At 41.1% G+C, this 27,794-nt stretch overlaps 1 protein-coding gene across 1 annotated transcript in view; it reads right to left on the bottom strand.

The window, feature by feature from the left end:
- Positions 1–27,794, bottom strand: part of MAOA (monoamine oxidase A) — a 69,848-nt gene that overhangs the window by 27,659 nt on the left and 14,395 nt on the right. Inside the window, exons 2-3 of the mRNA XM_051827031.3 lie at positions 21,426–21,520; positions 16,079–16,216 (exon numbers count right to left, since the gene is read on the bottom strand). Coding sequence (XP_051682991.2) covers positions 16,079–16,216; positions 21,426–21,520 — 233 coding nt within the window. The remainder of the gene's footprint in view (positions 1–16,078; positions 16,217–21,425; positions 21,521–27,794) is intronic.

Raw genomic sequence — 27,794 nt, 5'->3', positions numbered from 1 at the left:
CTAATGTAGTTCTTTGCAGAACAATGCCAACTTGAGTATAATTTCGTACAAGGTCCTTACAATTCCATGATCTGAGCATTTATAACACAAAAGTGGAAGGAGAAATCAAGAGTGCTGATAGAGAAGAGGATGTAGCCTGGTAATCTTAGGAACAGGAACCATGGAACATTTCTTAAAAAGATCATAAAGGCCCACCATAACAAAGGTTGACAAAGACACCAAGTAGATGAAAGATTTCATTCATTAGTCTTTCAACTATCAGTTTCTGGATTCTCTGTTCTTATTCCACAGAAAACCCAAACCTGCTAAAGAAATACATGTGTATGGAGGACTGGCAACCACACGACACTGCCTCTTGTCTCACAAAAGTACCTGGAAGGGCTCCTTTCCACTATGGCCTACTTTTAGACTAGACAACTTGAGAACTACTTTTGTGTGTGTGAATTCCTAAAGCAGTACCATTGGAGGGCTGAGAGATGTCTCTTGGCTGAATGAGAGCTACCTGAGAGTGGAGACCCTCTAAGTTGTCTAAATGTGGTTCTATGGTTTTCTCACCAAGGTGTCGGCAATTTCTCAATCCCTAACCACTTCTCAGCAACCAATTTGTTCGTGACCTAAGGGTGTATGTGGTAGGAACTCTAGGAACAGTACTTGCAAATGATTACTGCTTTTCAAAAATAAAAGGAAATAAAAAAATCTGGAGTAATGGTCAAGTTCATTTTGTGCCTGTACTCTGAAATCTTACTGCCTTTCCAAAGTGGCCTTTAATCTTTATAGGATTGACACAGTAGAAATTGTTGACATTGAGTAGAACACAATGTCCTTGGAATTGTGCCCCAAATACTTAAGCCCTTTTGAAAAACCACTTCAATCTACCAATGTTCATAATAACAGGAGATACTGCCAGGAGATGACAGTTTATGGTTTCCACATTACTCTTTATTGTTGGTCCTATAAGATAAGCCAAGTTTATAGTACATAAGTAGCATTTACTGATTGGAACATTGAAAAGCTTCATCTCTGCATTCTTATATTTTTGTTAAGCAAAAGAGAGTATTATTGGAATATCATAGGTCACTGGGGAAGCTGCCAAATATCTTTCTTTAATCATCTTGAAAATAAACAGATGGTTTATTTCTGGATTGGTTTAGGAATATGCCTGTCCAGCCCATATGAATTCCTTGGGACCAATCTAGTCCCGCTATTTTGAGACAAAATTGGTTAAGAGAGATCTTTTTAAAATATGTATATATTTATTAGAAAGGCAGAATTACACAGAAAGAGAGGGAGAAGCAGAGAGAGAGACATCTCCTATCTGCTGGTTCATTCCTCAAATGGCCACAATGGATGGAACTCTATCTGATCTCCCACATGGGTGCAGGGGTCTAAGCACTTGGGCTTTCCTAGGTGCATCAGCAAGGAGCTAGATTGGAAGTGGAGCACCTGGGACTTGAACCACCATCCATATGGGATTCCAACATCACAAGCTGTGGCTTAACCTGCTACACTACAATGCTGTACCTAAGAGCAATCTTTTGAGTTTTTTTTTTTTTTTCTGTAGTTCTTAACAATGCTTTACATAAAGAAAGCACCTACGGTGCTGGTGTTGTGGCAAAGTGGGTTAAGTCTCAGTTTCCAACACTGCCATCCCATACGGTTTCGAGTTTGAGTCCTGGCTGCTCCACATCCAATCCAGCTACCTGTTAATGTGCCTGGGAAAGCAGCAAAAGATGGCCCAAGTATCTGGATCTTGCCACCCACATCATAAGATACCCAGGTGAAGTTCCAGGCTCCTGCCCTCAATCCTGGCCCAGCCCTAGTCATTGATGCCATTTGGGGAGTGAACCAGTGGATGGAAGATCTCTCATTTCCCTCATAACTCTGCCTTTTAAATAAATAAATCTTTTAAAAAAGGAAGCACCTAAAAAAAGAGACCCATTAAATAAGGATGGTGGTGCGGAGTTGTGCTAATAGTTAACATAATAATTTTCTTCCTGTTTCCAAATGCAAGTAACCAAGACCTCTTCAAAATGCATAGCTTCCACTCTACCCAGAAAAAGTCTTCATATTCTACAAGGAATTATCCATCTTTTTCAAGTGTTATACTCTTTACATTGTTCTTTTAGCAGTCACACCCAAATAATGTCTCCATTTCCTTTGTAGTCTTTTATTTCCAAAAGTCTGAATTTCAGGAAGATTCTCTTTTCTGTGAGGCCTCCAGTGAGCTCCATTAAACAGAACTGAAGGGACATTTCTATACCATTAGCACTTGGCTGCATCTGACATACTCCAGCAGATCATGCTAGCTGTCCCAAGTCTCCACCTAGTACCTCAACATCCTCTCTTCTCCCATCTGCTGAAGCATCTAGGGTCCAGTCCTCAGTCTTGTCCTTTTTCTCTGTCCACTCATTTCCTATTTCCCTGGAAAACTCAGCCACCATTTGTCTGGGTTTATTATTATTAAATGTGCACAGTGTTGTAGTTTGTATTTTTTATACCTCTACTCTCTCCATTTTTATGAATACTAAATTGTTATCTCCAAACTCTCACACAACTTCAAGGGTTGATAACACATTCCTGCATGCTTGCATATGACCTGATATTTCATCATATCCTCAGCTCCTTTCTCAAGACTTGCACAGTTACCAGCTAACACAGCAGCACCTGAGTTAAGCAGTTTCACCTCTGGAAAAAGGGAACCGTTACCCTCAGGGATAAATGATGCCATAGCATCAGGAAAGAATGCTTTTAAAAGAATAAGCATGTTATCTTTCCCAAAGATACTAGTTATATACAGAAACTATAAGCAAATCACTTAAGCTAAAAATAATACAAATTCTTCTGGAAGCTCTTGGGTAATCAAAGGAAATTGAGTATTTTTAAAAAATATATTTTCCTCTTTAATAAATGCCACTAAGGAGAAATAAAAATGTTCCACTGTGAGGATGTGCGGCTGTTTAACAGCTTTATTAGCACATCATACACATACCATATAATTCATCCATTTAAAGTATACAGTTCAGTGGAGATTTGTATATTCACAGTGTGCAACCATCATCACATCTAAAATTGGGGTGTATTTTTATTTTGAGTTGTAAGAGTATTTATTCTGGATACAAGTCTTCCATCAGATAAATAAATGATTTGATTAATTTTTTCTTCCATTCTATAGGTTGTCTTCAGTTTCTTGATCGTATTCAAGCATTACAACTTAAAAAACTGATGATATCCAATTTACCTACTTTTTGTTGTTTTTCACTGTTTTGCATTTTTAGTAACATCAAATAAATCATTGCCTAACTTAGATCACAGAGATTTACTACTATGCTTTCTCCTAAGAGTTTTATAGTATTATCTTTTGTAAAAGGTTGCCTAAAAAAGTCCATGGAAAATGGAATTAAAAGATAAGCTTATATCTTTTGTAAAGAGAAAAGATTTATTTATTTGAAAGTCAGAGGCCGGCGCCGTGGCTCAATAGGCTAATCCTCCGCCTTGCGGCGCCGGCACACTGGGTTCTAGTCCCGGTCGGGGCGCTGGATTCTGTCCCGGTTGCCCCTCTTCCAGGCCAGCTCTCTGCTATGGCCCGGGAGTGCAGTGGAGGATGGCCCAAGTCCTTGGGCCCTGCACCCGCATGGGAGACCAGGAGAAGCACCTGGCTCCTGGCTTTGGATCAGCACGGTGCGCCGGCTGCAGCGTGCTGGCCGCAGCAGCCATTGGAGGGTGAACCAACAGAAAAAGGGAGACCTTTCTCTCTGTCTCTCTCTCTCACTGTCCACTCTGCCTGTCAAAAAGGAAAAAAAAAAAAAGAAAGTCAGAGTAACAGAGAGAGAGGGAGAGACAGAGACAGAGAAAAATCCTCCATCTGCTGGTACACTCCCCAGATGGTTGCAACAGCCAGGGCTGGGCCAGACTGAAGCCAGGATCCAGAAACTTCATCTGGGTCCAAACATGGTCCCAAACACTGGGCTATCCTCTGCTGCTTTCCCAGGCCATCAGCAGGAAGCTGGATTGGAAATGGAGCAGCCAGGACAAGAAATGGTACCTATATGGGATGCCAGCATCACAGGCAGTGACTTTTACCACTATACCACAACGCTGGTCCCAAGATAAGTTCATCTTGGTGCAAAAAACATATGTACGTTTTTCATAATATGTACTTTCCATGATTTTTTTTGAAGATCTCTCATAAGTATGTATTTCAAAACTTTTTTACACCAAAATAAACTTATCTTTTAATTCTATTTTCCATGAACTTTTTGAAATACTCCCTTTTGTATGTGTGTGTGTGTATGTGTGTATAAATAGAGTTCATGTCTTTATGCTCTTGCTTTAGACCCCTCTGCTACTCTCTGCCCCAGCGCCTCAGACTCTGTTGGGAAGATGAGACCTACACTGTCACTGAGATGGATCTTCTACTGAGAGCCCATCAGGACATGCTTTGAGGCCTGGAGATAGTAGGTGTGAATGAATACTTACCTTAGAGATATGGGGCCCCAAAGATCTCACCTAACTACCTGAGTAGTCAGAAGCCACTTCTGTATCCTCTGATGGACAAGAACACTTTGTTCATCACCCATGACCCTAACCATTCTCAACACTGTGCTAAACTGAGTTATGTACCTCTTGTTTTCCCTACCAAATTCAATGTACTTGCGAAGAGGGACTATGCTTCGCATGTATTGATATGTTCCATGCTGCCTTGTGAGTAGCATTTACAAGACGTGTTTGTTAAATGAAAGGATAAAGGAGGGGGAATAGAATGCTTGCTTTTATAGCTCATCTGGTATCACATCTATTTCCCTAGGCATGAGAACAGTCTAGGCACTTTCTATGCAAATGACTTCCTCTCTTCCCAACTCAGATAGACCTTCTAATGAAAGCCAATTTTGCATTAATATCGGTTCCACATATAACCCTTTCCCAAAATGGTCAGAATCAACATTACCATCAAATTCACTAGAACTCACTATAGGTTTGGTGTTGAAGGGAACAGAAAAAAAATGGAAGAACTCAGTCTCTCAGGGAACCTAAATCTCTAAATCCTCTTCTCTACATTAGCATTTCTTACTCTGATCTTCATGGATAGTATATGAAAACAGGCTCCATGGCCATAAATCTGAGAAATGAAGTTAATAGTTAAACAGCCTTCTTTTAGTGCCAGAGCTTATAGGACTTATAATTTGCTAATGGGGATCTTGGCTTGCAAAGACAGAGACAGAATATAGAACACTTCCAAAATTTATCTGACCACCAAACTTCCTCTCTTGCAAAACAGTTTTGAGATTAATGTTGCTTAGAAAACACTCACTAGGCATCTTGTCCTCACATTCTGGCTGGCATTAGCACTGTCCTGAGATAACACAGGAAAACATAGATGAAAGAGGAGCTATGGTAACCAGAATACTTATTTTCTGAATGTTACCCATGGGAATACATTCTCATTTGTATCCCTTCTGGACAACAGGGTACATCATCTCACCACACTGAGTCAAACAGGAATTAGATGGCATTGTTTGCATACCTAGATAAAACTTTGAGTTCATCTTGGGCTCTGTGTTGAGTCTTTGCCCTGGGCCCTTCCCACCTCATAACAGGACAGTGTAGTGAGAAAGTGTCAGAGCAGGTAGAAAGGACCAAGGACCAGGGAGTACTTCTTGCCAGGTAGGCTGGTAACAGATGCATTCACCTTGCCTCTCCCAGTAACTGGGCAGATGTAGTCCTATCCCTTTTCTGGATTAAGTTACTTCAGTGATGGCTCTGCAATCATGATGGAGGCAGGATGATGGCAGGGAGTAGGAGGGAGCATGGGCCAGGAGCCAGCACTTTCAGCACAATCTTCCCAGAATTTGGATATCAGAAAAGCATTTTTGAAATATTCACAGATAAGGAAAAGTCATAGACACTCAGGACTATTCCGCTGGTAGGTGTCCAAATTATTATGTGGATTAGCAGTTGTACCCACGTTTGTGTCCTAGGGTACATGTTTATGATCCCTTACTGGTCACCAAATGAAAGCCAGAGTGATTTCCTCCCATTGTCTCTGAAGTCTGATTATTTTTCAGAGACATTTATCTGCTGGATATGGATGTAGAAACTAGGCCACTGGGTACTTTGGCAAACATACAAAATTAAATCTTAGCCTGAGGTTCACTATGTATCATTTAACTCTGACAAATTATAGGAGAACTATGGGAATGAAAGGAAAAAGATGAATTTAGTAATCATTCCCTTTGAAACTTATGACATGAGAAAAGTCTGCTAAGTAAAAAGGACTCAGTTCCACTGCCTTCAGGATCAAAACATTCATTACATTGAACCATAATTAATACTCAAATTTTCTCTAATTCCATTGAGAAGTTTCTTCTGGTTGCATGAAACACAAACACAAAGAAAACATAAAATGAAATATTATGAAAACAGAACTGGTCTGCTCAAATATCAGATATCAACATTATTATCATTATCTGTCTCTTCTTAGTATCAAGTTCTGTGTTGGTGAAGGTTAGTGATCAACTAGGCCTGTCTCCTCTCACTCCTGTAGAACCTTGAACCAAACACATTATTACAACTCACGCTTGTCTCTAAAGTAGGGTTAACTTTCACTAAAATTCCAAAGATCATTTATGTTTTCTAAAGGTATCTGTTCATTGAGCCTGACACAGAAATGAAAAGCTGAGTCCATACCTAAGACAGAGGGCTACATAGTAGCATTGATCCTATTAAATGGCAGGACCATGCAATAACAGAAATGACTTTCTGGTTGGGTTAATGTGTGTTCATGGGACAACTAAACTCTTAATCGGGAAGTGCTCAGAATGGACCAGGTATGGGATTCATAGAACACTGCAGGATTTTAAGGTTTCAACTGCATTAGAGGGCTATTCCACAAAAATTGGAAAATTCAGAATCAATGGGACTTTTGAGTAGGGCAGTGAGTGTGTACTCTGAGGACAGGGGTTGCAAGAAGGGGAAATTGGGTGAAAGTAGAAAGCAAGGAGGGAGAAGGAAACCAGAGATTATAATCTCTAATGGGCAACTACACTCTAATCTGAAAGGTCAGAACCTTTAGGATACTAGAACAGCTTCTCTTAAGGAAGCTCCTTATGTAATGTTTCATTTCATTCATAAGGTTCTTTTTTTGAGATTTATTTATTTATTTGAAAGCCAGAGTTACACAGAGGGAGGAGAGGCAGCGAGAGAGAGAGAGAGAGAGAGAGAGACAGAGAGAGAGAGAGAAAGAGAGAGTCTTCCATCCGATGATTCACTCCCCAATTGGTCGCAATGGCCAGAGCCGTGCCAATCCAAAGCCAGGAGCCAGGAGCTTCTTCCAGGTCTCCCACACGGGTACAGGGGCCTAAGGACTTGGGCCATCTTCTACTGCTTTCCCAGGCCATAGCAGAGAGCTAGATTGCAAGTGGAGCAGCTGGGACTTGAATCAATGCCCATATGGGATGTCAGCGCTTCAGGCCAGGGTGTTAACCCGCTGCGCCACAGTGCCAGTCCCAAGGTTCTTTTTTTTAAAAAATTTATTTTTATTTATTTGAAAGTTAGAATTACAGAGAGGCAGAGGCAGAGAGAGAGAGGGAGAGAAGTCTTCCATCCACTGGTTCACTCCCCAAATGGCCAAAACGGCTGGAGCTGGGCTGTTCTGAATCTAGGAGCCAGGAGCTTCTTCCGGGTCTCCCACATGGGTGCAGGGGCCCAAGGACCTGGGCCATCTTCCACTGCTTTCCCAGGCCATAGCAGAGAGCTGGATCAGAAGTGGAGCAGCCGGATCTCGAACCGGCGCCTATATGAGATGCTGGCACCGTAGGCAGTGGCTTTATCCACTACATCACAGCTCGGGGCCCGATTCATAAGGTTCTTGTGATGATTAATCCAAATGGCAAAGTCCCACATGATGAGGTGATCACAAAGTTACACAGCCTGATAGTGAGAAAAATCCTTTGTGTCTGACCTAACCCACTTCTATGCTGCCAGAGGCCATTCCAAGATTGAGGAGGGTGCTGTGACTCTGTAGTGAATAGTCCCTATTAAATATGAATGGAAGATGAAAAGGGTTCTGTGGATGGCTGACAGTGATGATAATACAACAATGTGAATGCTACTGAACTGCACACCTAAAAATGGTAAAGATGGTACCATTTTATGTTACTGTACTTTCTTAAAAAAGAAAAAGCCTAGTAAGTAACCCCACTTTGCTATATATTGGGCTATTGCTTTCATGGAGTAGAAACTTTATATTTTAGAAAACAAGTCTGAGATGTATTCCGTTAGTTTTGTAGGAGAAAGAAAAGCTCAGAGAGGAAATGGTTAATGTGGACCTGGATTTATGGGTAATTCTGTCATTAAGTTCTCTATTAACACACAAGAAGCAAATGATGTCTTTTCAAATGGGGGAGAGAAAAGAATGGATGTTACCAAAACCCATTTTTTAACAAGCTACCTCTTGATATGCAAAATAAGCAATCTTAAGCAAAGGGTCCAAGTCACAATCAAATCTGGTAAGCATTAAGACAAACTAACAAAAAATAACATCTTTTGCCTTCTACACAACCTACTGGCTAAAACCAAGAACATCTCTTAGCAACAGTGACAAAATATACTTAGTATCCAGAACACACACATTCTGAAAAGCCTTTGATTTCAGTCGTTGGCACAGAAACCTTGAATAAATGGCTGTGGGAAGAGCAGGACCAACAGTAGGAAAAATTGCTTACTGAACTGTTACTATCAGGAAAGCCTATATTGTTTCAAGTAAATATCACACCATTCTCTAGTTATAGTTTCTAGTTTTATTTAGAAGGGTGTGAAAAACAAGGAGAAAGTGAGAATACATAAATGTCAATTTCTCCTTCAAAGAAGCTCCTGCAAAATGCCTTGCTCTGTTTCTTACTGAGTTCTCCCTCTCTTACACCCCTTACCCTACCTGCATTATGATTTGTACTAGAGGAATCCAAGGAGAGCAAAAAGAGGAATCAATAATTCTTCCTCTCCAAGAATTGGCACTGCAAAAATTAATAAAAGGTTTCCACAACTCAATGAAATTCATTTATAAAACAAACTCAATGGCACATCTTATTTAGTAAGGCAAGTAATTAATCAACCCAGCAGGGACTTAGGTCCAGTTCCTTCACCACTATCCAAAGGGCAAGAATTGGTAGAGAATATTTTAAACATATCTAGCTGAAGCAACTTAAAAATCTACCTTTTAGATTCAAAACACAATTCATTTATATTCATTTCACAGATCAGATAAAGTCTCAAAAAAGCCATTTCAAATTCACAACATTCATAAAAACTTGCTCACTGTAGAAAGAGGTCAGAAATTTGTTATATAAGCATCAGAATCTGGGAGTAAGCATTTGATGCAGTGGTTAAGATGCCACTTGGGACACCCACATCATCTATCAGAATGCCTGGGTTAGAGTTCTAGCTTTGCTTCCAATTCCAGTTTCCTGCTTATGTGCTCCCTGGGAAGCAGCAGGCAAAGGCTCAAGTAATTGGGTCCCATGTGGATGCCTTAGACTGAGTTCCCAGATCCTGGCTTCAGCTTGGCCCAGCTCCTGCTGTTGCTGGCATTTGGGGGAGGGAACCAGAAGATGGAAGATCTCTGTTTCTATCATGGTCTGTCTTTGAAATAATAATAATGAAAAAAGAACCTACTAAACCAGAATATATTAGGCAGAAGTGTTAGCTAGTATTATTTACTTATTGTTACTGTTTACTTGTCTTCTCCCTTTAAATTTGAAGCTCCCTGAGAACTGAAACTGATCATTTGTTCACCCTGAATCTGCAGTCCGGAACAATATCTGGTTCAAAGTAAATATTGAACCGATGAATGAATTTAAGAAAATGACATGAACCTTCTACGAATGAAGTAGACAGATACAGTCTCCTGGGGATAAGGTGGGAGAACTATCACTAAAAAGTATATTATGTGGGGCTGGCGCCGTGGCTCACTTGGTTAATCCTCTGCCTGCGGCGCCGGTATCCCATGTGGGCACCGGGTTTTAGTCTCGGTTGCTCTTCTTCCAGTCCAGCTCTCTGCTGTGGCCCAGGAAGGCAGTGGAGGATGGCCCAGGTGCTTGGGTCCCTGAACCCACATGGGAGACCAGGAAGAAGCACCTGGCTCCTGGCTTTGGATTGGCGCAGCGCCGGCTGTGGCAGCCGTTTGGGGGGGGTGAACCAACGGAAGGAAGACCTTTCTCTCTGTCTCTCTCTGTCTAACTTTGTTAAATAAATAAATAAATAAATAAAAATAATAATAATAAAGTATATTATCAGGGCCGGTGCTGTGGCATAGTGGGCTAAGCCTCCGTCTGCGGTGCCAGCATCCTATGTGGGCACTAGTTTGGGTCCTGGCTGCTCCACTTCCGATTCAGCTCTCTGCTATGGTGGGGGAAAGCAGTAGGAGATGGCCCAAGTGCTTGGGACCTTGCACCCGCTTGGGAGACCTGGGGGAAGCTCCTGGCTCCTGGCTTTGGATCAGCTCAGCTCTGGCCATTGTGGCCATTTGGGGAGTGAAACAGAGGATGGAAGTTTCTCTCTCTGTCTCTGACTCTCTGTAACTCTGCATTTCAAATTAATAAATCTCACACTGTAAACACAATCTACTAAAAGTAAAGAATTATTTGGTAAGTACTAAAAGTCATCATTGTATAGGTTGAAACTACATGCACTACAGACGGCTGACAGAAGAAACAAGTTGGGCATTCTTTAAGGTTGTGCAATAGGAAAATTTAAGAGCTTAAGTAATCTGGACCATAAAGAATGTGGCTTGGTTTATCTAGACAATAACAATCTTTCTGTGATTTGCTCACTTCATTTCAGTGTTATTTACAGAAATGAACGCATTGTATCAGATTATGTAAGCTGGGGTTGTCACAAGACAATGCAGAGAGTGGCACAAAGACAATTTGCATCATTAACCATGTACATTATCATACTGGGAAAGTCCATTTTTTCTACTTGGAGTGGAGCAAACAGTGAGAACTGAGATACTTTTAAATAAGTTGAGTGATTTTTTTAACTAGAGTTTTATGACAATCTTATCTGGAATACTGGACTAAAGATCTTCCTGCTTTTCCCTCATATAGCCTCCTCTGTTTATAGTTTCATGACTGTCATAAAAACACCCACCATACCAAGTATTATTCCCGTATTATAGCAGGTAGTTACACAGCTCTTTCAGGTTTCCAAGACAATGGACACAGCAAAATGATGGCCAGCACTGCATGTAGGGACAGATGATCCTTGGAATGGAGCTTCCAAAGAAGCCTGGGACAAGCACAAACTGTAAAGCAGCCTCCTGGAGGCCATAGTCCCTGACACTGGAGTCTAGCATAGCCAGAGCCCGTATGGAAAAATCCAAAGACCTTGACCTGAATTCCAGTTCAGTGGCCCTTATTCACTTAGCAGGTTATTTGGCCTCTGAGCTTTAGACCCTTCTTGTGACATGAGGCTACAGGTCATGTAGCCTGATGAGGTTTAGGACCTTAGGGTCCTGATGAGGTTTAGGTAAGATAATGGAGGTGACAACCCTGGCAGTTAGACAGGGCCTGGAACAGACTATGAGCTCAGTAAAGGAGAGCCATCTCTATCATTACTATGTGAATTATTCTGACCTTCAGAGATGGACCACTGAGGCTGCAATTTTAAATGTGCTATTTGTTGTGCAAAGTACAGGTGAAGCATGATTCTTAGCACCAAACTTGTCACATGCTGCATGTTCAGTAATTATGACCTAATATGACTGTTGTGTTAATGTGCATGGCCACGCAATGGCAGAGCCAGAAGTTAATAATTACAATATTGAAAGTAGCCTCAGGCTACCAAGTCCAATGCCACAACAAGATGTCTTTTTCTACCAGGTTATTTAGGTAACAGTTCAGCCATGTCTGCAGTTTTATAAAAAGAAATATGGTGGGGGCCAGTGCTGTGGTGCACTAGGTTAATCCTCTGCCTGTGGCAATGGCATCCCATATGGGCACCGGGTTCTAGTCCCGGTTGCTCCTCTTCCAGTCTAGCTCTCTGCTGTGGCCCTCCTGTGCAGTGGAGGATGGCCCAAGTGCTTGGGCCCCTGCACCTGCATGGGAGACCAGGAAGAGCACCTGGCTCCTGGCTTCAGATCGGCACAGTTCCGGCCATTGTGGCCATTTGAGGAGTGAACCAATGGAAGGAAGATCTTTCTCTCTGTCTCTCTCTCTGTCTCTCTCTCTCTCTCACTGTCTGTAACTCTACCTGTCAAATAAATAAATAAAAATCTAAAAAAAAAAAAAGAAAAATATGGTAGAAGTTGAGCAGCTCTCACTTGCAGAAAGCTGAAGCTGGGCTTTTTAGTCAGAACAGGACTGTCAAGGATGGTGCTGGCCTAAACTTAGAGAAGGACTAAACAGCAGCAACAAATAAAGTGACTGTAGATGCCCCTCTTTACATTTCTTATTGCTTAGTTAGGCAACTAATGTGCTATGTAGCATTTCCCTAAGTCTTCCCATGAGATCATCCTCTATTAAAGCTTGCAGCAGGACCCTCTCAAAGTAGAGAATGATCACGCCTGGATTTTTAGAAAGTAGGATTCTCAGTGAAGTTCAGAAAATTCCAGAGACATCAGAAAACCCCATACTTTACTAAAGATAACTTAACTCATTAAATCCTATCAGGAAAGTTGGATAGCAGGTTGTAATCTGTTGATAACCTTCAGGTAAAGTAAAAATACTCAAATAGCACTTTCTTATTTTAATCTTGCCTCCATCAAGAACAACGAGGAGCTGAATTACTCACAAAGTTAGCTATGGGTACACAAGTACCCTTTTCAAAATCTTTAGCATCATTTTTTAGAGTGAGTATAGCTGGGAGGCCGGCAGGTACCTAGTTTGAGGATATACCTAAACTGCATTTTTTCCCAGTTTTCAAAATGTGCATGAAGGAACATGGAACTAGAAAGAGTGAGAAAGTAATGAGAAGCCTTTCAATAACTGCATCTGCTCATCGTGTGACCCAGGATTCAGTGAAATTCATGGTGATATACTTTACAATAGATGTGTGTCTGTCAAACAAACACTGGAGGCCCAGCACACTTCTGTTTAGGACCCTCAGTTTCATTTCCTAGGTTATAAGTAGTTGGACCTCTGCACCCACAGGTTCTGCACCATGGATTCAACCAACTGTGATTCAAAAAGTTTGTATGTATAAACTTTTATTCCTTATCATCATTTCCTAAACAATAAACTTTTACCTAGCATTTACATTGTATTAGGTGTTATAAATTTATAAATAATTTATAGATGTTTAAAGTATACAGGAGGATGTATATAGGGTTTATGCAAACACTATGCCATTTTATGTAAGGGACCTGAACATCTATGGATTTTTGTAACATATATCCATGGTGGCAAGAGGAAGGGGAGTATACCTAGAAATAGTCCTCTGAAGATACCAAGGGATGACTGTATTGGGATAAAGAAAAGCATGCACTCAGGGGTTATTAGGTGTTTAGTAGCTTTATAGCCTTGTCAAGTCACTTACTTCTTTGAACCTCAGCTTTCTCATCTGTAAAATGAGGATAATCATACCTGTCTAGCAGGTAAGCATAAGAATTTAATGAGTTCAGGGCCGGTGCCACAGCTCACTAGGCTAATCCTCCGCCTGTGGCACAGGCACCCCGGGTTCTAGTCCCGGTTGGGGCGCTGGTTCTGTCCTGGTTGCTCCTTTTCCAGTCCAGTTCTCTGCTGTGGCCCAGGAGTGCAGTGGAGGATGGCCCAAGTGCTTGGGCCCTGCACCCACATGGGAGACCAGGAGGAAGCACCTGACTCCTGGCTTCGGATTGGCGCAGCGCGCCGGCCGCAACAACCACTTGGGGGGTAAACCAACGGTAAAGGAAGACCTTTCTCTCTCTCTCTCTCTCAATGTCTAACTCTGCCTGTCCAAAAAAAAAAAAAAGAATTTAATGAATTCAAGCATATAAAGAACTTAGTTGTTTTTTGTTAGCCTACAGGTAAATAAAAAATATCTCAGCACCCGATTCTTCAGGAGGAAGAGATTATAAGCATTAGCCTGCCCAGATTCCAGGATAATCATTATTATCAATTGCTTTCCACATGGAAGGCAAGTGAATTTATAGGACTATTAAATTATTAGTAAAGGGTTTGGCCTCCCTCCTCATATTAAATGTAAAAGTGCTCAATAAATGCTAGCTGCTATTACTCTTACTGTTATTATTTACTAATCAAGGGGTTTTTCCTTTTTGATCATGGCTTAGGGAAGCCAACACTGCATAATTATTTATACTTTCTCCATTCCTTACTTAACCTTTGAACCTACAGTTTTTGGAAGGCTACTGGTTTGTTTTCTCAGATGTGTCACTGATAGATTCTCCCAAGTATCCTAAATCACATGGCTATCAGAGCTTACCAAGATTCCTGATCTCCACAATGGGCATCATTGTGCATACTTCACAAGTATCCTTAACTCAGCAGGTGTTTAGCCTACTGGTAAAGACGCTGGTTAAACAGTCATGTCGCAGATCAGATTAAGTGCATTCAATTCCAGGCTCTAGCTCCTGATTCCAACTTCGTGCTAATGTAGACTCTGGGAGGCCTGGTGACAGCTCAAGTAGTTGGGTTTCCATCACCCACGTGGGAGACCTGGATTGAGTTCCTGGCCCCTGGCTCCAGAGTGGCTCAGTTCCAGCTGTTGTAAGCATTTGGGGAGTAAACTAGCAGACAGAAGTGCTCTCTGTTTGTGTCTTTGAATTTCTCTGCCTCTCATAAAACAAAACAAAACAAAACAAAACAAGTATATTTAACTCCCAGGACATTCTCAAAGCTCTGTAGCCTCCAGACCCACAGTGGTTGTCTGAGGCAGAGTGAGGTGGAGATGTTTCTGCTGAGAAGTGATGTGATTACTGTTGTAGGAGTCCTGACGTTAGACTGAATAAATGACCCCCATCCTAGTAATACTAATTCCAGGAAGTGGGCTGCAATGTTAGATTGGAAATTGATTTCTCAAGGCATGTTTCCAGAATCCAGCCATTTACTCCATGTTTGGTTTCAGTAAGAAAGAATAACATTGGCAACAGCTGCTAGTTCTTGGGTGGATATCAACAACTAGAGTTTAAACAGTCTCTTGTTTAAACAGCAGGAAACTGCACAATTGAGCTAGACTTCCCAAGAGTCAAAGCCAGGTACAGAGGAAATGATCAAAGAGTCAAAGACATGTCAGGTAAAAATGAGGATTAACAGCTAGTTCAGAAGCTAAAGGAAGTGGCCTCAAACTACTGTGTTCCTTGGGGCATTGGAGTGGCCTCCTAGGTGACCCAGGGCTCAGGGGTTACTTAAGGCTAAGGGGTTGTGTATGTGTGTGTGTCATATAGGCCCCCTACTCAAGTACCCTGTCAATGTATTAAGAGGGAGCTAAGAGGCTGGCACCACGGCTCAATAGGCTAATCCTCCGCCTGCGGAGCCAGCACCCCGGGTTCTAGTCCCAGTCGGGGCGCTGGATTCTGTCCCGGTTGCCCCTCTTCCAGTCCAGCTCTCTGCTGTGGCCCAGGAGTGCAGTGGAGGATGGCCCAAGTGCTTGGGCCTCTGCACCCGCATGGGAGACCAGGAGAAGCACCTGGCTCCTGGCTTCGGATCAGCACAGTGCGCTGGCTGCAGTGGCCATTGGAGGGTGAACCAACGGTTAAGGAAGACCTTTCTCACTGTCTCTCTCACTGTCCACTCTGCTTGTCAAAAAAAAAAAAAAAAAAAAAAAAAAAAAACAACCAGGGAGCTAAGAGCCTCCCATGCCTACTCCAGTTGGAAGGGGAGGCAGGTTGCAGGCTGTGAGGGTCATAGGGGGTGATGTGGAGGAGGGTCAAACTGAGGCATGATCTCCCATCATGATTTCAGGAGTCCTTAGGGGTTTTTGTAAAAGAAAAAGAAAAACACAAAAAAGATAGGTAGAATATGATTTTAAAGCCAAGGATCCTATTGCTATGGTTTCTTTGGTTAAAAACAAAAAACTCAAATAACTAAAAACAAACTAAATGCTTTCTCAAATAAAATACTGCCTCACTTGTGTAAAAAGCCAGGCTTACCTTGACATATTGAACAAGACGCTCATTGACGTTTATTTTGTACGTTTCTAAGCCCAGTTCTTTAGATAAACGTAAGATTCTGTTCTGAGTCGGTCCCACATAAGCTCCACCAACATCCACATAATTGACATGTTTATTCTGCACAAAGAGAAAAATGGTAAGAAGAGTTTAGTTAAAATCTGGGAGAAAAATGTTTTTATGTCTCATGAAAAATGAACTCCATTTCTCTTTCACATTTAACTGGGCTGTACATCTCCTGCAGAAAAGTGAAACTGAAAACAGCGATCCTTTCTCATCCAACTCAAGAATTGGGGCACAGCCCTGTCTGACATTCTTCATAAGGCATCCCCATCAGAGCTACCAGGGAGGCCCATTCAGTAATACATGCATAAAGAATTAAGAACACTGGAGTGCATCCTGCTGGTTTAGATCCTTTCCAAAACATCTAGGTTATTATGTATGCTTTTCTCTGGGGATTTCTGGGGGAGCAGCTTCTTCAGTGGTTGGCAACTGCCCCTCATTACATAGAGAAAAGTAGGTCAATTCTTTCCAATGTTGGGCAATTCTTAATTAATGGAAACTCCATCTGAACAGATGCCAGGTGACAATATCAAAGTTGACATTTCAGGACTGGAAGGTTCATACTAGTTTTTATGGTATCTCTTCCCAAAATTATCCTAATTGATTATGCTATTAGACATAATTGTAACAATATTCAATTCAATGTATGTATATGACATTTTTGTCCCTGCTTCTTAAAGCCCTGTTTTTCTCCTTTAAGTCATTTGAAATACATGTGGGTACTTCAAGGAGTTTGTAGAAAATGCATAATGTAAAAAACTGTGAATGGATTTCAAAATTCTTTGGCATCAATATAAACTTATCTTTTATTTCCATTTCCATGTACTTTTTGAAGAATCTTAACAAATGCTAAGCTCTGGGTCTGGCGCTGTGGTGTAGAGGGAAAAGCTGCCGCCTACAGTGCCGGCATCGTATATGGATACCTGTTTGAATCCTGGATGCTCCACTTCTGATCTAGCTCTCTGCTATGGCCTGGGAAAGCAGTAGAAGGTAGCCCAAGTCCTTGGGCCCCTGCACCTGTGTGGGAAGATGCTCCAGAACTCTCTCTGTAACTCTTCCTTTCAAATAAATAAATATTTATTTAAAAATAAATGCTAAGCTGTAATTTCTAAGTATTTCCAAGATTCCTTTCTCATATATCCAAGGGGATAATAATATCATGCTGAATATACAGTAACAGTGTTCATATGGTGGTGACACATATAAATGGTGTGGTATGGCAAAGCAGCCCAGGCCAGTATCATAGATAGGGACAAGCATGTTGGAATTCTCATTTCCCTTATACAAAGAAACTTGTTCTTAACTGAAAATCTGCAACATGACTGATGTTCCTATTTAATAAGCAAAACGTTTTAGAGATAAGAAAGTAGAGCTAAGGGACAACTTAATAACAACCTCCAAAATGAAGGAATTTTTTTCTAGAAAATGACAGAATCATATCTAACAAAGACATATAGGCAGAATAGGTACCCATTCTTCCACACAACTGCATGCTGCCTTCAATTAGAATGTGAAAATGGAAGGGAGATTTTTGGAGGACATTCAGATTACATCTTATTGCCAGATAAAAGCTGAGATGTAATGTGTTCATAGGACTTACCTTAGACAGTGTGATACACAGTATGGGGCTAGAATCCCAGTCTCACTCCTAGACCAAAAAGCTCCTCAACAGACTGTACCTGATGGAGTACTCAGAAATTCCTCAAGTAAACTTAACCTGGGTTGACATTAAATTAGAGCAACCAAGCAAACATATACCCTAGAGCAACTCATCTGCAAGATCCCTTTGAGAACTTGTTAAAAATGCAGATCTAGATTCAGCAGGTCTGGGATGGGGCCTGAGATTCTGTATTTCTAACAAACTCTGGGGTGATTCCACAGACCACACATTGAGTAGCAAGGATGTATACTATGCTTAGATCTGAGCAAGGTGGAATTAGGCACAAGATAACATTCCTGAATATCTAGAAAAATGAGAAGCAAGTGATAGAGAGGTGGCATGGCATGGTGTGACTGAATGAGCTGGTTCAATATCCTAGTTCAGATGTTGTCCATCAGCTCTTCCAATATCAAGTTATATCCTCTTTCTCATGTCTATTTCTATTTTGCAGCCTGGAAATGTTAAATACTTGCTTTCCCAGGCTCCCCAGCAGCTGAGGGTAGCCATATGACCCAACTCTGGCAAGTGAGACTAAAGCAAATGTGTGTCAGGGTCTTCTGGTAAAGGAAAAGCTTTGTTGCCAACAAGGCTGGTGCTGCTCCTTCACTTTCTTTCCTGCTTTGAATGAGGATTTGATGCTTAAGAGTGAAAGTACCCATCTTGTTATCACAAGGCAGTAAGCCAACATCAAAGAATGAGAGCAGAAAGAAAGCAAGAGCCTGAAGCCTTGATGGCAAAGCTACACCAATTCCTGTACTAGACAGGATTCTCTCCCACCAGACTTCTGTGAAATAACTGAATGTTTCCACTGCTTAAGCCATTGTTCTAATCACTGCCTATGCCATTCTGTTACTAGTCTAACTGAAACATCTTTGAATTAGACAGGTGCTTCCTCTCCTTTCAGTCACTTTAATGGTCTTATTTTGTCCTTACTGACAATCTCCAGCTATTTAACACTGTACAGATTGAGCATCCCTAATCCAAAAATCAAAAATGCTCCAAAATTCAAATCTGAGCAACAACATGATGCCCCAAGTGGAACATCCATGCCATGAAACTTTGTTTCATGCATAAAACTATTTTTAAATGGTATAGAGGGGCAGGCGTTGAGGCTAGCAGTTATGCTAGTTCAGATAACCACATCTTAACACAGGAGTTTCTGGGTTTGATTTCTGGCTCCAGCTCCTGACTCCAGCTTCCTATTAATGTGGTTCCTGGGAATAGTGATGGCTCAAGTGGTTGGGATCCTGCTACCCATTTAGGAGACGTAGATTGAGTTCCTGGCTCACAGTCTCAGTTGTTGTGGACATCTGGGGAGTGAACCAGCAGATGGGAGCCTGTGCCCACTCTCTCTCTCTACTTCTCAAATATGTGTAAAAGGCTATGTGTACAGCCAGCGCCATGGCTCACTAGGTTAATCCTCTGCCTGCGGCACCGGCACTCTAAGTTCTAGTCCCGGCTGGGGCGCCAGATTCTGTCCCAGTTGCTCCTCTTCCAGTCCAGCTCTCTGCTGTGGCCCAGGAAGGCAGTGGAGGATGGCCCAGGTCCTTGGGCCCTGCACCTGCATGGGAGACCAGGAGGAAGCACCTGGCTCCTGGCTTCAGATCGGTGCAGTGAGCTGGCCATGGCGGCCATTTGGGGAGTGAACCAACGGAAAAGGAAGACCTTTCTCTCTGTCTCTGTCTCTCATTGTCTAACTCTGCCTGTCAAAAAAAATGCTATGTGTACAAAGTATGCATAAAACATAAATGAATTTCATGTTTAGACTTGGGTCCTATCCTCTAGATATCTTGGTATGTATATGTAAATATTCTAAAATCTGAAAAATAAAATTAGGAAATCTGAACATTTCTGATCCCAACCATAAAGGCTAAGGAATATTCAATCTGTATTTTTGTATACTAGCAAATGATCAAATTAATTACCTTTTAATACTATTTATTTTATTTGAAAGGCAGAGAGAGAGAGAGAGAGAGAGAGAGAGAGAAAATCAATCTTTTATCTGAGGGTTCACTCTCCAAAGGCCTGCAACAGTCAGGGATAAGACAGGCCAAAGCCAGGAGCACAGAACTCAATTCTAACCTCCCACATGAATGACAGGGACTCATCTACTTGAGCCATCACTGCTGCTTCCCAGGGTGTACATTAGCAGACAGTTTCAATTGGGAGCATGGCCAGAACTCAATCCAGGCACAGCTATATGGGATGCTTAACTGCTGTGCCAAATGTCCATCCCTCATTAATGAATGAACTGCCAAACACAAGGACTTCTGTTTTCATCCTATATCATCTGGCTCTGTTAAGCATCCCTTCCTCTTTGATTTGCTGACTTGTATAACATTGTTGTAGTCTGGTACTCCTCATATATCTCTACTGCTTCTCTGCCTCCTCTGTTTCTACCTTCCCTCCCCACACTTTTTATCTATGTGTGCCTCAAACTTCCATCTTTAGCCCTATTTCCTTCCCCACCCTACATCTTTTCCCTGTGTACTTTCATCACCTCCCACAAGATTCATCCACCTGCAAAAATTCCCTTGAACAGTAATAAACGATAGCTGGTATGCATTTTTCCAGAATAGTGATGTAAGCCCAAGTATAAACAGGCAGCAATGTAGTTTGAACTAGGCTTCCTTCTCATATCTAGCCACACTCAACCTGAGCAAAGAGTTTCTCTGGCAATAACACACCTGTTAGAAAGCAAAGGCAGGGGCCGGCGCCGTGGCTCACTTGGTTAATCCTCCACCTGCAGCGCTGGCATCCCATATGGGCACCAGGTTCTAGTCCCTGTTGCTCCTCTTCCAGTCCAGCTCTCTGCTGTGGCCCTCCCAGGCAGTGGAGGATGACCCAAGTCCTTGGGCCCCTGCACCGCATGGGAGACCAGGAGGAAGCACCTGGCTCCTGGACCTGGCTCCTGGCTTTGGACCGGCACAGTGAGCTGGCCGTAGTGGCCATTTGGGGGGTGAACCAAGGGAAGGAAGACCTTTCTCTCTGTCTCTCTCTCTCACTGTCTAACACTGTCAAATTAAAAAAAAAAGGCAAAGGGAAAAGTCACACCAAAATGCACTCTATTTGCTCATGCTTCCTTTAGCCACCACACTTTATTGTTGGATAAATAAACAAACTTATAGCAAGTATGTATGTGTGTGTGCGTATTGTGCGTGATAGTGATTCCCAGATTACACAAAAATATAACCCCATCTGAAGCACTACACATTCAATTTAGGTTCCTAGAATGAAAAATAGGATACTATATGAGTACTGAAGTTATTTTTTCACATTTGTTGTTTTTCACTATGATGTATAACAGATGCTGCCACTCTGCAATGACTGCTTATTGAAGAAAATGGACACTTATCTGATGACATAGTTTAGGAACAAATGGCTTACATACATGAACTCTTGAGATCTCCAGTCCCTGAAATTTTCAGTAGTGCCATTTAAGTTTGAGTGAAATATTATGAGGATATTTAATAAAATTCATGGAAAATCAAATTAAAATGTAAGTTATTTTGTTACAAAAAATGTTAAGCCATGCATAGTTTTTTCATATTATGTATTTTCCAAAAACTTTTTGAAACCCTGATATGTAAGTATTAAATCACTTACCCTCACAGTGTATGTTCTTCCTCCAACCCTGTCCCGGGCTTCTAACACCAAAACATTAACATCATATTCAGATAAGAGTTTGGCAGCCGCCAACCCTAAAGGGAAAATGAGAGGACCAGATTAATATCTAAATTCTAAACATCCAAGATTTAAACAGGTCTACACAAAAATGAATGCATGACGTCACACACAATCCATTGATTTTGCTTCCATTCTAATAAATTCCAATCACACCAATCAATTGAGATATCAATTTTATTACTTATCATAAAGGATTCCAAAATGACTAGCTTACTCATCTTGTATTTTAAGTTGGTTGACAGAAACAAATTACAATAATTTTAAAAATGTATATCTTACTTTCTGGTAAAATAAAACCCCAAACAGATAGTCTTTTGAGCCCTAAAGCAACCCCTATAGTGCCTCTCTTCTAGAAATCCTGTTCGTATAAACAGAAAAGTATATTTTACTGAAAACTTTCCTTGGTTAGACTAGCCCTCAGGATATCTATGCTTATTTTTCAACCTAAAAATCCTGTGGCATTTTGTCTTATGACTTGCATCTGGATCAAAAGCTTCTTAGATCATGTTTCCCTTACCACATTATCAATTACCAAAAGGCAGGAATCATGCTTCACACCTAATTCATTGGCTCAAAGCTGAGAACAGGTTTTCACCTGTAAATAAAAGCTTTTATAAAAGACAGAATATTTGAAACCTGACATAGTGATACCAAGAAAGTTGAGAAAATGTTCTAGATCATCATTATATCAAGGGCATGCGCTATCAACATGATTTATCCTTGATGTTCATCTTGATCTGATAATCTAGCTGAGGAAGTGTTTGTCATTTCTCCCCTCTATAAAGTTACTCTCTACCTATCTTTCATATTGTACTGGCTGAAAAGAAGGCTCTCTGTGGCATAAACTTACAGTGTAGGTAATTATGTGCTGTTTGAGGGTGTAATGTCTTACATAAACTGGAATTCTTCTGCACAGCAGATTTTTTTCTCTTCTCCCTATTTAGATTGGTATGAATTCAGACACTTGTTTTATACTTTGTGATATAATCTAATAATACATTATTTATTTTGTTACTCCAATTGTTCCACTTTTGGTCATTCAGAGCTTTTTCAGTGAGTTTATGCACCCCTTTGACATACCCTCATTATTTTGTGTGTGTCTGTAAGTAAACCACTTACTTTTTGGTACTACAAGATGCTCCAAGCTCATCTTGTCTTTCCTTGCCACAGACTTAGAATCAGCCACTTCTCAAGTTTGTTTTGGTCACTTTTATTGGGGAATGGTATTACAAATCAAGATCTGAGTTCTAAGGCTGGCGCCGTGGCTCAATAGGCTAATCCTCCACCTTGCGGCGCCGGCACACCGGGTTCTAGTCCCGGTCGGGGCGCCGGATTCTGTCCCGGTTGCCCCTCTTCCAGGCCAGCTCTCTGCTGTGGCCAGGGAGTGCAGTGGAGGATGGCCCAGGTGCTTGGGCCCTGCACCCCATGGGAGACCAGGAAAAGCACCTGGATCCTGGCTCCTGCCATCGGATCAGTGCGGTGCGCCGGCTGCAGCGGCGGCCATTGGAGGGTGAACCAACGGCAAAGGAAGACCTTTCTCTCTCTGTCTCTCTCTCTCACTGTCCACTCTGCCTGTAAAAAATTAAAAAAAAAAAAAAGATCTGAGTTCTAGGTGTGCTCACTGCTGGGACTTCTCAGCTAACAGATAAGGAGATGTCTGTTTGTGTACACTTATTTTTAAATCTACATGTATTTTTATACTTCAATTGCTATGTTAGTACCTAGTTATCTTTGTATTCCTCATTACAAAAAAAAAGAAGAAAGAAGCAGCTTATAGAGATAAACATAATACAAAAGAGGAACACTAGTTAGAATATTAAAGAAAAATAAGAATGGCAACAGAGATAAAAATAGTAAAATGATACAAATGATAATGGTTGAGGAGAGGAACTATTCCAAAAGATTTTAAAACACAGGAATTTGATGGCTCATTTATAATGGTATATATCCTAAAGACACAAAGAACTGCAAATGTTTCTCTCAATAATCAGTTAGTTGGTGTTAGCATTTGTATTGTTATCTTGAGGCTATTAACATATGCAGTGTGGGATAAAGCAAGTGGGTAATCAGGCTAGTATAACTGAGAAGTAGGATTTGGGGCATAGGAATAAAGAAATTCAGATGTAGAACAATGAGATTAAGTAAAAATCCTGTGTTTCTACATATGAATTTGAATCCCTGGTAAGATCTCTGCAAATATCCTATCTTTTAAAAAATATATTCTCATGGGGCTGGTGCTGTGGTGTAGCAGGTAAAGCCGCCACCTGCAATGCTATCATCCTATATGGGTGCCAGTTTGTTCCTGGCTGCTCCACTTCCAATCCAGCTCCCTCCTAATTGTGCCTGGGAAAGCAGTGGATCATGGCCCAAGTCCTTGGGCCCCTGCACCCACTTGGGAGACCCGGAAGAAACTCCTGGTTCCTGGCTTCAGATCAGTCCAGCTCCGGCCATTGCAGCCATTTAGAGATTGAACTGCAGGATGGAAGACTCTCTCTCTCTCTCTCTCTCTCTCTCTCCCTCTCTCTCTCTCTTCCTTTTTTTTCTCTCTCTGTAACTCTGCCTTTCAAGTAAATACATCGATCTTTAAAAAATGAAAAATATATTCTTTATTTCTGTCCAATGAAAAGGACAAAAAAATTTAACTATCCAGTAACAATGAACACTCCAAATACCCAGACTAAAGTTTCCAAAAATTTAATCCCCAAAACAGTAAACCACAGCTTGTCATCTTTTCCAAGATCTAACGTAGATGAATCTGGTTGGAGGATAGTGGGTAAAGCTGCCGCCTGCAGTGCCAGAATTCCATATGGGTGCCAGTTCAAGTCCTGACTGCTCCACTTCAGATCCAGCTCTCTGCTATGACCTGGGTAAGCAGCACAAGATGGCCCAAACTCTTGGGCCCCTGCACCCGCGTGGGAGACCCGGGAGAACCTCCTGGCTTCTGGTTTTGGATCGGCCCAGCTCTGGTTGTTGCTGCCATTTGAAGAGTGAGCCAGCGGATGGAAGACCCCTGTCTGTCTCTGCCTCTGCATCTCTATAACTCAGCCTTTCAAATAAATAAATAAATCTTTTTAAAAAAGATGAGTTTGGGACATTAAGATATATTAGAAAGCAAGAAGGTTGTCATAGTCTACTAGGATTATGTCAGAAAGACTTAAAAGTCTACCTGATATAAACTCTCACTGGCCAAAGATGAAGTCTTAATAAAATTGAACGTACTTTGTAACTCCAAACAAGTGTAAAATCAGAATTAAAATGCAGTGAGTGTGGTTAAAAGCTAATTGCAGATCTCTTGCTTCTGTACATATTAGCTTTGCTTGCTAATGTCTAAGGGTGTATCTTGTGAAACTATGTGGGCCCAAATTCCCAGGAACTAGGTTGACTGAAATGTGTCCTTTACTGTTATCTTACCACCATATCTTGGATCTGTTATTGGGTTTGTTATTGTTAACTGTTATCTTACAACCATATTCTGGTTTTCTTTTTATTGTTCACTGCATACCAGGGGTCTGGTTCGAAATTGTGAGCCCTAAGTGGACAGAATACTAAAAAAACTGTGTAACCCGCTGTTGGGGGCTGCACTCTGGTAAGGAGTGTTGGTCTCGATCTGTGGCCAGTCCCGATTGATTACCTTGCCTCTCATTTGTCTCTCAGTTGCTTCTCATTTTCAATAAATTTCATGTGTGACTGTCGCTAGTTTTTGTAACATTTTGTTTTAGCTGATGAGTGGATGCAACACAAGTTTACTAAATGGGGTTCAGTGCCAATAATAAACTATCCAGGAGGTTAAAGGGGGAAATCGGAGTGGGGTGACCTGAGCCAGCACAATGACCACACCAGTGACAAAGGTGTTTTGCAGTTTGGCATTTAAGAATATAACCAATTGAAATAAAAAAAAAAAAAAACTGGCAAAAGTGGTCGTTTCTACATTATAGGAAAATGATTGGCCCTACCTCAGCAAGGAGCATTTGAACTTTAAGAAATAAGTAATATGTTTAAAACATTTTAAAAGAATTTCAGAAAAGTGATTTTTAAAAAATCTTGGAATTTTAAGTGGGAAGATTTTGGTTATTTAGAAAAATCCACTGTAGTACACCTTCCCTATTGACAGGTTTGGCATGCTCAGATTCAAGTAATCATGATTTGAAAGTGTATTTAGGCATTTTTCTTGTCTTTGATCTCCTAAATAATACAGTGTAGCAACTATTTACATAGTATTTACATTGAATTAGACATTATAAATAGTCTAGAGAGGATTTACATGGGAGCATGTGCAGAGGTTATATGCAAATATGGAATTCCAGGCTCCTGGCCATTGCGCTCATTTGGGGAATGAACAATGGATGGAAGATCTCTGTCTCTTTCTATCAGTTTCTTTCCCCCTAACTCTGACTTTCAAATAAATAAATAAATCATTAAAAATATTATATCACAATTATCAACCCCACAGATTATTTAAGAGTTTTTTTCATAATTGTTTTAAGATTTATTTGTTTACTTGAAAGAGTTACAGTGGGGGAGGGAGGGGAGAGAGAGAGAGAGAGAGAGAGATAAAGGGAGAGAGATATCTCTTTCATACACCGGTTCACTCCTCTGATGACCACTCTGAAGCCAGGAGCCAGGAGTTTCATTCAGGTCTCCCATGTAGGTGGCAGGGGCCCAAACACTTGGGCCATCTTCTGTTGCTTTTGCCAGGCCATTAGCCGGGAGATGGATAGGAAGTAGAGAAGCAGGGACACAAACTTGTACCATATGGGATGCTGGTGTTGCAGGTGGTGGCTTTATCCACTATACCACAATGCTGGACCTGCCACATTCTTTTAAAATATTTTTATTTTACTTTTGGCAAACAGAAGAAAAATATTAGAAAATATTCTTAAGTCTGAAAGCCAGTCATTTTATTTTACAAATAAAATATAGCGACTATAAAATTTTTAGTCAATTGTTTTGTTTTTCACACTTATTATAAAAGAGAAAATCCTTATCTTAAACTTATTTCATTTTGTTCCAAAGTAATACAGGTTACTAAACCAAAACTAAGAGCAGTGTGCATTATAGCTCTTCCTTTCTTCCATTTTCCATCATTTAATGGTCACACAGAATTTAGGATTCTAAGGAGCCTGTCCTCAAATCCCTAAGACAAGGAAAGGTTGATACCATTTGGCCCAGTGATTAAGATGCTGGTTAAGACAGCCATATTCCATATTTGAAGTGCCCAGGTTCAGTACCTGGATCCCGGCTGTGGCCAGTCCCAGTTCTGGCCATTATTGACATTTAGGGAATATACCAGCAGACTGGAACATGCTTTCTCTCTTCCCCTCCTTCCTCCCTCAAATAAATGAAAGTTAAGAAAACACACAGATATACCATGGGAGGACATGTTTTGTAGCATTTAGATTTCCATAGTGTATAGGCACTCCCACTGTGGATTTCAAACTACCAGTGTGATTTCAGGCTACCAATGTAATTGTCACTTGAATCAGCAAGTGTTTATGATATTCACTGAGCTACAGGAGATTAGGGGTTACCTTTAAAAATGCCATTGGGCTACAGTCTCAAGTGTCTTAGTGTAGAAAGGCTGTGGTTCTCTCACTCATGTTTTTGAGGGAAGAGGTCTAAGTGGGAGCTGGCAAAACCTACCATCTCCTCCACCCAGACCTCTTCCTTGCTCAAACCATGGAACATACAGCTTATTAAGAAGAAAAGAGACCATGAGCCCTGAGTGTCCTGTGGTTTTCTGTGACTAGAGAGCCTAGAGAAGCTACATTCACAAAGAGTTTGTTAAGGCCTTATTGTGTGAATAAGGAGATCTGATGACTACCAAAATATAAAAAACTGAAAACAGGAAAATAGTGAATCAAGTATGACACAGGTAGATTTTTAATCACATTGTAGTAAGTATTTTAAATAGGGACGATGCATTTAAAACAATATAATCCCTCTCCTGATTTCTCTCTCTTCAATCAATTAAGTTTTATAGAAACAAACAAAAAATAGGCTAATGGATTTATTGGAGAGGTTTAAAAAAAGCAAGTCTGCTAAAAACACACATCTCATTTGAGGGTTCTAGCCATGTTCACCTTAGTTATAGTTATTTAGACCAGGAGAGCCTGAGAAAGGGTTTATGCAGGCAGCAGTGCTGTTGCCATGGCAACCCCAACCAAGCTCCAGCTCCTTAGCCACTACTCATGGAAATTGTGTTCCCACTGAGCTTCCAACATCTTGAAATGGTTTAGGAAAACAATTTTACTCACATAGTGCACCTTGGAGGTTAGTAATATCTGTGAT

Source organism: Oryctolagus cuniculus, chromosome X (assembly GCF_051225735.1).
Source record: "Oryctolagus cuniculus isolate XC-2025 breed Fujian yellow rabbit chromosome X, ASM5122573v1, whole genome shotgun sequence".
NCBI lineage: Eukaryota > Metazoa > Chordata > Mammalia > Lagomorpha > Leporidae > Oryctolagus > Oryctolagus cuniculus.
Note: the sequence above shows the minus strand (reverse complement) of the source record. Positions and strands in the feature narration are given on the sequence as shown.